This window comes from Alosa alosa, chromosome 15 (assembly GCF_017589495.1).
Source record: "Alosa alosa isolate M-15738 ecotype Scorff River chromosome 15, AALO_Geno_1.1, whole genome shotgun sequence".
Taxonomy (NCBI): Eukaryota; Metazoa; Chordata; class Actinopteri; order Clupeiformes; family Clupeidae; genus Alosa; species Alosa alosa.
Window position 1 is genome coordinate 18,633,964 of NC_063203.1, and position 11,065 is coordinate 18,645,028.

General features: G+C 39.2%; 1 protein-coding gene across 1 annotated transcript; it reads left to right on the top strand.

Annotated features, from left to right (window-relative positions):
- The first annotated feature begins 291 nt into the window (after positions 1 to 291).
- pgr (progesterone receptor) lies at positions 292 to 10,538 on the top strand. Its single transcript, XM_048264710.1, has 8 exons — positions 292 to 1,464; positions 4,234 to 4,343; positions 4,891 to 5,007; positions 5,623 to 5,928; positions 6,863 to 7,007; positions 7,104 to 7,234; positions 7,870 to 8,027; positions 10,086 to 10,538. Exons 1-8 carry the CDS (start codon positions 605 to 607, stop codon positions 10,239 to 10,241), a joined length of 1,983 nt encoding a protein of 660 aa, XP_048120667.1. The 5' UTR covers positions 292 to 604; the 3' UTR covers positions 10,242 to 10,538.
- Positions 10,539 to 11,065: the final 527 nt, after the last annotated feature.

Consider the following 11,065-nt stretch of genomic DNA (forward strand, 5'->3'; position numbering starts at 1 on the left):
TCCAATAAATTGTCAACCAATATTCTACAGTATAGGCTATTCATTAATAAGACACACTCCCAGGCCTACCAACAGGGTAGGCTTATTGTAAACAGTGATAGTGGATGAGCCTTTAGATATGATAAATTATAGGCTTAGGCTATAATAATCAATATTATTTCTAAACAATCTCATATGGGTGTAGTCCTAGTGCAAACACTAGTGACAGAAAATGCTAATTGTAATTTCAAAAAAGAGGCTGGTCTGAAGGGGGTGTTGTTCAGTGGCATGCCTCTTCATAGTAGCCTAAAAGTGAGTCTAGAATGTTTAGCACGTTTATTCTCCTTAGTCGACCTTTATTGTGTTCTGAAATTAATTTCATAGCCCATTTAATTGAAGAAAATCGGTATTAGCCTACTCATGGAGTCGCAACTGACTAATAGGCACATTTAAGGTAGGCTAGATACGTTTCTGTGCAGTCCTTGGCCGCAGGGAGTAATCTGTAAACGAGGGGTTGGATGGAATAGACGGCGCCAATCACAAGAGGAAGCGGGTTTTTGCTACAGTGCGCTCTGGAGATTTTCAACTATATTTTCAAAACGGAAAACGGAATCTTGTCGACAGAATGGAAAGTATTAATTCCACTGTAGATTCATGTACTGGCAAAAGAGTAAATGACTTCATAGAAAAATATCCGGACGCTGGAGGCGACAATGCAACTGGCTATAAGGAGACGACGGTTTGCTTCTCCACCGGTCTGAGTAGTTTCGGAAATGTGACAACTTTATGCACAGAGCCTGAATCAATCAGCGAGAGCGTCGTCCTCAAATGCGTAACAGACAAAGTGTTTAACAAAAAGTACAGCGATCGTACGGAAGAATATATTAAATCCGAGCACGACCCGTGGAATCTTAGCAAATCATTTCAGATGAAGCAGTCTGTGTCTCCTGAAAGTTCGCAAAGCTCATCTGCGTCAACTGCATTACAGGGAGATATGTGCAAGTTTATAAAAGATGAGAAAGAACCGTCTCTCATAATGGATCCTCACGGTTCCGATCTTGATCTTACATCAAACGTGTCTGCCACGAACAGTTGTTACAACAATGGCAAGAAACAGCAATTCGACTTTATGGTCGACGTGCCATCGTTCCCAAGCCACAGCAATGGCCAACTCAGCAGTTCTCCGAACATATTTGTCGATTTGAACCAGAGTAACGCACGACAACCATTTCCTGAGAGCGTCTCTGGGAAAGGTATGGTTAATTATGATGTGATAAACCAACAGGCATCTCAGCAGCATCTGTTCATTTGCAAGAACGAAATGTCCAGATGGCCGCTTCAGTCCTCAACTGCGGACAGTCAAGTTTGGGGTCAGCCCATGGGAATGACCGAAGAGCAGCACCATCAAGCGGCATATTCCTCAACTGATGGGATCAACACAGGTTTTCTTCAGAGGCCCTCGAACAACTACACCACATATTCTGGGTAAGGACATTTCTCAAAGGGTATCTCGTTGAGCGGAGCCCATTCAGTTATACCTATTGCCCAGGCATTTCTTGATACCCTGATGGTGTTATAAACCAAACTCTGTTTTAAATTCTGCTCAAACATAATGTCCCCAGATTGAATGGGCAGGAGTTAATTGATGGGTGTTACGCCTATGGTTTCTGATACCAATGGACTGTCTTAAATTTAGCAGTGCAATTGTCAGTATGAGTTGATTGTATATTCATACCTAATATAATGGAAGCATATGTGTAGCTTAATTAAAATGAGAATGCAATCTCCAATATGCATTTCAAAAAGACATTACATTAAGTATAGTATAAGTATATATACTTTTTTGATCCCGTGAGGGAAATTTGGTCTCTGCATTTAACCCAATCAGTGAATTAGTGAAACACAAACAGCACACAGTGTGGTGAACACACTAATCCCGGCGCAGTGAGCTGCCTGATACAACGGCGGCACTCGGGGAGCAGTGAGGTTAAGTGCCTTGCTCAAGGGCCACTTCAGCCGCGACCCACTGGTCGGGGCTCGAACCGGCGACCCTCCGGTTACAAGTCCAGAGTGCTAACCAGTGGGCCACGGCTGCCCAACCGAATGACAATGAATGACAGAAGCGTTAAATGTCATAAACGTTTATGACTTGTTTATAATGTTTATGCAATGGCCAATTATGCAATGGCCAATTACATATGTAATTTAATATTGCAATTTGCAATAATTTCCAACAAATTGTATTTTAATCTGCAAAGTGACAATGCAATCCTAAAATCAATTTGAATAATTTGGGTTAAAAAATAAAATAAACATGGATTGAATTGCATTCCATTTTGCCATGGTACTTCAGTCTCAAAATTCAAATGGCAATTAATTTTGCATTTCAATATTCAGTTTCATCATTTAACTGTCAATTCGTTTTGCAATTTAATATTCAAGGTGCAATGTAGGATTGCATTTTGAAAACATATTTGGCAAAACTGACAATGCCAGCCTGAAAACAATTTGGATTATTTTGGGCAAAACGTTTTGCCATTGTTTTGAGGCATTTTATTCAAATGGAAAAGAAATAGCGCCCCCCGTGACGCTCTTTGTGTTGCAAAATTCAAATGGCAATTCGACCCCCAATAAAAAAAAAAATTGTGCCCCCTTGAAAATCGCAAATGCCCCCTTGGTCACTGTACTCTACACTTCAGCCGTTCTTACTGGTCGGGGTTCGAACCGGAAACCCTCCGGTTAGCCTACAAGTCCGAAGCGCTAACCAGTAGGTCACGGCTGCGTTTGAAAGGATCATATTGTCATAGTAGTTTGTAAAATCTGTCTTACGAGTTTTGGAGCATTCCTTAACACAAACTTCTAAACTAGGCTACTTTAATTCACGAGCATGACATATAGGGAAATTCCAGTAGCGTAACCTACATTTATCAATCTTACCAAAGATTTTCATTTTGTAATTGTAGTGAATCAGCTGAAAAAGCTACATAACATTAACATTTGATTACAAACACACAGTTTAAGTGGCATGTTATGAAACTTGGCAGAATAATTTCCCTTAACAATACCCTCAGCCTCCATAGAGTTGAAACAGTCATAAAATGTAGGCTGATTATAAAAGGCAGTGATAATTCCTAGTTGGGATTAAAATGTTCTTTACTGTTTACTGTAAATAAATATTAGTTAGCACTTTACTTGAAGGTATCTACATAAGAGTGACACATGAACCCTAACTCTAACGCTAACCCTAACTTGTCATGACAAAAACCGAATGACAATTAATGACAGAAGCGTTAAATGTCATAAACGTTTATGACTTGTCTATAATGTTTATGACACGTTCATGACAGTGTCATGTCACTCTTATGTAGATACCTTCAAGTAAAGTGCAACCAAATATTTATTCTTATTATTTATTCTTTGGCAGTGTTATGATATCTAATAATATCACCATGATATCAATAATATATGATATTGTATACTACCTTCTTGACTTGTTATGTTATATGTATACTGGTCATGTCAACTTTTGGTTTATTCCATATTCCAGTGATTCACAGTCTTAGAACGTATCACACAAATACACACACACACACACACACACACACACACACACACACACACACACACACACATTATGTCACTCTCTATCTCTCTCTATCTCTTTCTATTATGATTTATAATAGAACACATAAATTAACTGCCCTATCAGTCAATTACACACGCACATGCATGTCAGTGACATCAGAGCTCTTTTGATATCTCGTGTGGAAATGTATGAGCTTTTACATTTGTTTTGATTTCTCTTGTATTTTTGATGCTTGATACTATAATCGTACTTAGTATAAGTAAGTATATATACTTTTTTGATCCCTTGAGGGAAATTTGGTCTCTGCATTTAACCCAATCGGTGTTAGTGAAACACAAACAGCACACAGTGAACACACAGTGAGGTGAAGCACACACTAATCCCGGCGCAGTGAGCTGCCTGCTACAACGGCGGCGCTCGGGGAGCAGTGAGGGGTTAGGTGCCTTGCTCAAGGGCACTTCAGCCGCGGCCCACTGGTTGGGGCTCGAACCAGCAACCCTCCGGTTACAAGTCCAGAGTGCTAACCAGTGGGCCACGGCTGCCCTGAAGAAAGGACTGCGCTGCGAGCAGTGTGCGCTACTTTGTGTGGGGAAATTCATCTAGTTACTTATTTACTTCTGAAATAATTATTTTGACAATCATAAATTTGATTTTTGTTTGTTTCACAGCATGCCTCCTCAAAGAGTGTGTGTCATCTGCGGAGATGAGGCCTCTGGTTGTCACTATGGGGTTGTCACATGCGGAAGCTGCAAAGTATTTTTTAAAAGGGCAGTTGAAGGTAAAGTGAAATAACGTCACCTAAACACCATCAGCATACGATAACCTTGTTTTCAGACAGCCAAATGGTTTCATAGTGAAGACTATTTTTCCCTACTTATTTGAGATGTTTTGGCTAAGTTTAGCATGTACCATGCACATAAAAATGATATGAAATCATGTAAATTGGATCAGCAATCCGCAATGCAATGCCTTTTATCATTTTGGTTAAAGCACACAATGTTCTAATTTTCTTACATGCTGTTCTCGTTATCTTTCAGAGGAAGATATATAAGAGCCACTGTGTCTGACCATGACCATGTCACTATGTCCTTAGCCTCGTTTCAGTTCTCCGCCTGTCTTCACTCCTCTTTCTCTCTCTCCCCTACCACCCCTTGCCCCCATGCACACCTCCCCTTTGGTGGGGTAAAATACAGCACCCATCTCTTCCCACTGCCATTGCCTGTCCTCACCAATGCCTTTTCTCTTTCTTTTCTTCTTAGAGACAAAGGGATGGCTTATGTTTCAATGTATCCTAACAACCTTTCTCTCCTCTCTCTGATGTCCAGGCCATCATAACTATCTTTGTGCTGGGAGAAATGACTGCATCGTGGATAAGATTAGAAGAAAGAATTGCCCCGCATGTCGTCTCAGGAAGTGTTACCAAGCTGGCATGATGTTGGGAGGTACTTTTCCTCTGTATGATTCTTAATTCCTATCTTAGTAGGTCACGGTAGTAATGTCTGACTGCTGGCTGTGTAGTTGTTTTTACAAATATTTTTTTCAGAAGAACCTATTCACATAGAAGACTAATCAAACATTGGTGTTTAAACTGCTCAGCGAAGTCATTCATTTCTTTGTATTTTATATGGATACCCATTGATCCTATACTTTTAAAATACAAGAATACATCAATACAACATTAATGGCTGTATGATAAATTATTCTATAAAGTATTAAAGTGAACAGCCTTGCCTTTCAAACAAAACCTCTATAACTAATGATTCATCAACATACAGTACAACATACAAAATCACAAATGGCACTGATAAGAGGCTGTTTGTCAACAAATTACCTAAAAGCTAAACATCTATATATATATATGTTTGTTTTAATACATTTAAAGCAACACAGTATATACCATGTTTCATGTTTGACACTCCAAAATTAAACCAAAGATGTTAACCATATCCATATTAACCATAACAATAAACTAGAGTATGAGGTCGATTAGTATTAGGATTTAGTCCTCAATCCATATGGTATCAGTGTAATTATTGCTGATTTATGTCTTTTTACAGGACGAAAACTGAAGCGATTTGGGGCCATGAAGGCCATGGGGCTACCCTCGTCCCTGATGTTCCAGTCCCCCATGGCTCTCGCAGGGGATTGCCAGACCATGACCACGATGCCCTGCATGCCCAGCTTAAGAGAGCTCCAGCTCTCCCCGCAGATCATCAGTATACTAGACAGCATTGAGCCAGAGGTGGTCTACTCTGGCTTTGACAACTCCCAGCCTGATATGCCTAACCAGCTGCTTAACAGCCTGAATCGGCTTTGTGAGAGGCAACTTCTGCGGATTGTCAGATGGTCAAAGTCACTCCCAGGTAACAGCTACTGGACAACCACATATACTGCACACAGGGGGTCATTGTTGGAAAGATATACAGGAAATTGGGTAACACTTTACTTGACGGGTGAGTTCATAACACATTCATAGCAGCTGTCATAAACTGCACATAAAGCATTCATGACTGTTTCATGAGACATGACTTAACATTCATACCAAACCTTTCATGAATGTGGAAGACAGAACAACGACAACTTGTCAAAATAAAAGCCAACATCGTATTTGTGTAACCTGGATACTATTAATTTAATCTCTCCAGCCTTTGTAAATATTTCATGAATATCTTATGAAGTCTACATTGAATGTCACTTTACTGTAAAAGTTGTGAAGCATTCATAATCACTGAGTTTAACACTTGGAGGTAAACTAGCCTACATTCAGCTGACCCGTATTTGTGTAACTTGGAACGGTTGGACATTCCCAATAGCAAAAGATGAGAAATCATCTGCAAAGGTTACATCATAAAACAAATACATTTTTATGAAACAAAAATGATTTGCTTGACCATGTTCTGTCTTTTTGGCACGGGAGTAGCCCATTGACTCAGATGTGACGTGATCAGGTAAGAGGTTTGGACAAAAAACAGCAATGCTGCTTTGCGACTTTGGACTTTTATTTTGACAAGCTCTCGTTGTTCTGTCTTCCACATTCATGAAAGGTTCGGTATGAATGTTGAGTCATGTCTCAACGGAAAATAAGGTTAATTAAATGGAAAGTCCTCATGCATAAATAACGTTTCCAATACAGGCAGGTGCACAGGTTAATCATGTCTGAATTCTGAACCCTCAAAACCATATGGCTCTTTTTTTCATAGTCCTACCAAGTGCATTCCAAATCTACTATGAATAATATAATTTAAAACACTGTCTGAAAGAGAAATCCTCTGATCATCTGTTATATGTTTGTAAAAGGATTTCGTAGTCTGCATATTAGTGACCAGATGACGCTGATCCAGTACTCTTGGATGAACCTGATGGTTTTTTCTCTGGGCTGGAGGACTTTTCAAAATGTTACCAGTGAATACTTATACTTTGCCCCTGATCTCATTCTCAGCCAGTGAGTAATTTTATTATATCAAAACATGTTAGTATTTATGTTGGCGATTAATGAAAAAATTCATTGAAATATGCCTTTTTGATCTCTTGCTTATAGAGAGCGGATGAAAAAGTCACCAATCTATGAGCTGTGCCTGGCAATGCAGGTCATCCCACAAGAGTTTGCTAATCTTCAGGTGACCAGGGAAGAATTTCTCTGCATGAAAGCCCTGATGCTTCTCAACACTGGTAAAATGACCTTTTGTCTGGCTGAAATACCAACTCTTTCCTTCTGGTTTGGCCAATATGCTTTTTGTTTCAAGTTATGAATTGCATCAATTGTAGCCTGCTGTTGTTTGAACAATAACAGTAATCTCCTCAAGGATGAGAAATATGTTGTCCTTGAGGAGAAAAAGAATTACATGGTAATTACAACACACCCTGCATGGTTCCTCTACAGAATAGTTCTCATGCCAGAACTACAACACAGCATCAGAAACAGGCAGCTCTCCACATGCCTACAGCTATGAATGGCCGATTTGTCATAATTGTATTTGCCATAGGTGAATTAAAGGTGAAGTGTCCAATTCTGGGTAAAGATTGTTGACATTGTTGAGTTCAACAGCCAATCAAATCATACCCATATGCTCCTAAAGCAACGTAGAATTATCGGTTTCTCATTTACACAGCCAGGTGTACAACCACTTGAGTTTTTTTTATCACATGCATTAAACAGACAGCTGAAGGACAGCAAGTTCCTTAATTTGCCAGAAAGTGTATTGGATTAGATTCACATCATCGCTAACAATGTGCTACACAATAATGGGATGTTTCATTTAGTAATGTAACAGGTGGTTTTCTTTTTGTCAATTTTTGTTCTGCAGTGCCACTAGAGGGTCTAAAAAGCCAAAACCAGTTTGATGAAATGAGACAGAACTACATCCATGAGCTGACCAAAGCCATCCACATCAAGGAGAAAGGGTTGGTGGCCAGCTCTCAGCGCTTCTATCACCTAACCAAAGTCATGGATGCCATGCATGAGGTATGAAGTGCTTGTGTCAGTGGTTACAAAATATGTGACATTATTAGTAGTGAGCTCTGATCACATGTAATAAAATGTCCATAAGTACCAAACAGAAAAGTAATATATACTTTTGTTCTATCATCTCTACTTTTTGGTCTACATATAGGCCATAACATTATGTAAAAATAAGACATTAAGCTTGACGTATCAAATATTGATTCAGTTGTTTGTTATTTGGCAGACCTGGACTGGAGTTTAGTGACTACAGACGTTAGTGAGGGTCCGCCATAATCAATAATCAACATTAGAGATAAGGGCATTACCCTCATTTGACAAGGGTTTGAAAATCACAGAGTTGGTAGGAGATGGTTGTGTGCACCCATGCCTGCCCCTAATGGCCAAAGCAACCCAGTCTGTCCCCACCTAATGTGTTAATGGCCTCTTCAACTCTTAAGGATACTTTCAACAATGTCAAATGGGCTTGCTTTTCTCAGAAGTCAGAGGCCAACAATGGTTTCGTGACTGTTACTCATCCTTAGTATGACCCATTTAGAACCAGGTAAATTGAGTTGAAATGTGTGTTTTAGTTATTGTGACAATTTAAATCTTGTTATTGTCGAACTCATTGTGCTTTTGTTAAACTTGTATTGAAAGGCCAAGATATTAGGCCTACATATGTTTACTGATTGCACAATATGATAAATTTACCATTACAGGGGATGTGATATAACGCATGCATGTCTGTAAAGGGCAGTCATGACATTTTTTTATTAATCTTTTTATACGCAAGCTCTGGATTTGTGGATGGAACATGTGCCCACATCAGTTTTGCAAAATAATTTAACAAGCATTTGAAAATACTTTTTATACATCTTTACGTCCACATTCTACTACTACATACTGTCTTTATTTGGTCCAATATCAGTGTCAGTCGAGGTGAATTAATTACATTATTTTATCATATCAGTGATGATGGCTAATAAAGATGCTTAGACAGCTCTGTGGTGGCTGCACATGGCCATGATAATACAATAGAACACGGACTAGGGTACCGTCATACCGAATTTACTGTAATAACTCCATAGAATTCTTGAATTGAGTTTCATGTCCACACCACATAGAGTTCATTCTTTTGTAACATGCTGACAACTCAACAATATAACAGTATGTGCACAAATAACTAGGTGCTCAACAAAAACAGCAATGATGTATGTACTGTCACTAGCTCACTATTTACTTAATAGTTAAAGTGTTTCAGCTGGCCTCTCCTGGTTAAGTAACTTCTCAAAGATTTTAGTGTAATTTTGAGGATTGAAGTTGTATGGAAAGGAAAATGGATTTGAAAGTGAGTGATGAGCTGGTCACTGGCAGGAAAGTCCTGGAGCGCTTTTCCTTCCTCTCATTTCCCTGGAACTCACAGGTGCAAGTAACATGTAACAAAATCTATCGGCTAAAAAACAACACCCATTTCATTGTCTGAATTTAAAATTGTTGCATTTTACTTTGATACTTTAGAATCAGCTAAATCACATGCCTAATTCATGGTTCTATTGTAGTTATAGTGTTTTTTTTTTTTCAGAGCTTCAATAAGACAGTAAATAAGTGCAGTCTTAAAAATGGTTATTCTAATACTTAAGCTGCAATGACTGGAAGTAGTTGTCTCCTGATGTAATTTATTGGCTAAGCACTCTTACTGAAGGCCTAATCTCAGGGATACTGGCTTGGAGATCACCTTGACCAGCAAGGCCATACTGGGCCTTACAGGCTATGGGTCTATGCAGGGCAGAAACTAATACAGACATGCCAATAACACAGTGCAACCCTTAACTGGTTGGCTCACAGTCTAAAATGAATGCTTCTCAGGGAGTATAATTTTGTAACACCCAGCCAAAACCATTTCACATCACCTCCTAGATGGATCAGATAGTGTAATAAGTTAGTTTTTAGTTCATTTGAGTTGTTTCCATCTCTATTTCAAAGCTACTGTCTTGTGTATAAAACAGTTTTTGTTGAGTTCCTTGTAGGCTAGTGTTTGCCTGAAGATAATGTTGGCTTCCTCTGGCTCTACCCATTTAGATTGTGAAGAAGGTCAACCTGTACTGCCTGAGCACCTTTATCCAGGCAGACGCCATGAAGGTTGAGTTCCCAGAGATGATGTCAGAGGTGATTGCTTCACAGTTACCAAAGGTTTTGGCAGGTATGGTGAAGCCTCTTTTGTTTCACAACAAGTGATGCTTCCTGAAGACTGAGTGAGGATGACCTACAATATCTTACCTAAGAAGACATCCTTGGACTTACTAACAACCTTGAATGGCAGCACCGTACAGTGTGCCCTAGGTTTTTTTTTACTATGTATGATGCCTTGTGTTAGCAGTCAATTCCATGGCTGAAGTTACTATTGTTTGATCAGTAGTTTGTGACAGCAGTAATATTATTATGCCCAGATCTGCACTATTTTGATTTCATTTTTTGTTACAGTGAGAGAAGGTAGGGACCCTTTCAACAAGGTAAACAAAAACAATGCTTGAACGTTCTATTTGGGCCCCAATCTACTTCCTCTGCATTAAGATAACATATGGAATGTTGAAAAGGAAGTCTTGTGGGGCCAACTATGATGCTGATAATGGAACTCTCTTGAAAGGGTCCAGATAGAGATGAGAACCACTTCTGGCAGTTCATCAGAAAAATGTGAACCACTTTAGGGATTTGCCAATGTGGTGTCTTCGGGTGGGGAGGGCTAAATGGGGTGGCGTGAGGGATATGGAACAGGGTATAAGTGTCAATATTTTACATTACGTTTTTATCGTCATTGTTGTAATTATTACAGGATATTTGGCAACACTTTCCATTACACAGCCCAAGTTACAGTATATCTTATTGGATGGCAACCAGCAGGTGGTTACTTTGCAGTGCTGTAAGGTTAGAATTAGGACTAAGTTTAAGGATTGGGGGTTGGGGAAATGAGTACCAATGTGCTACAGTTATACTTGTATTTCCTATATTTCATTGTGTAGTTACAAAATAACAAGTAGTAACAGTGGCTATGTAACAGAAAG

Bases quoted from the DNA above. Each gene is read 5' to 3' on its own strand.
- pgr (XM_048264710.1), top strand. From the start codon at position 605: ATGGAAAGTATTAATTCCACTGTAGATTCATGTACTGGCAAAAGAGTA. The intron at 5,929-6,862 runs GTAACAGCTACT...TGTTTGTAAAAG, and splicing joins ATGGTCAAAGTCACTCCCAG to GATTTCGTAGTCTGCATATT. The intron at 8,028-10,085 runs GTATGAAGTGCT...CTACCCATTTAG, and splicing joins TCATGGATGCCATGCATGAG to ATTGTGAAGAAGGTCAACCT.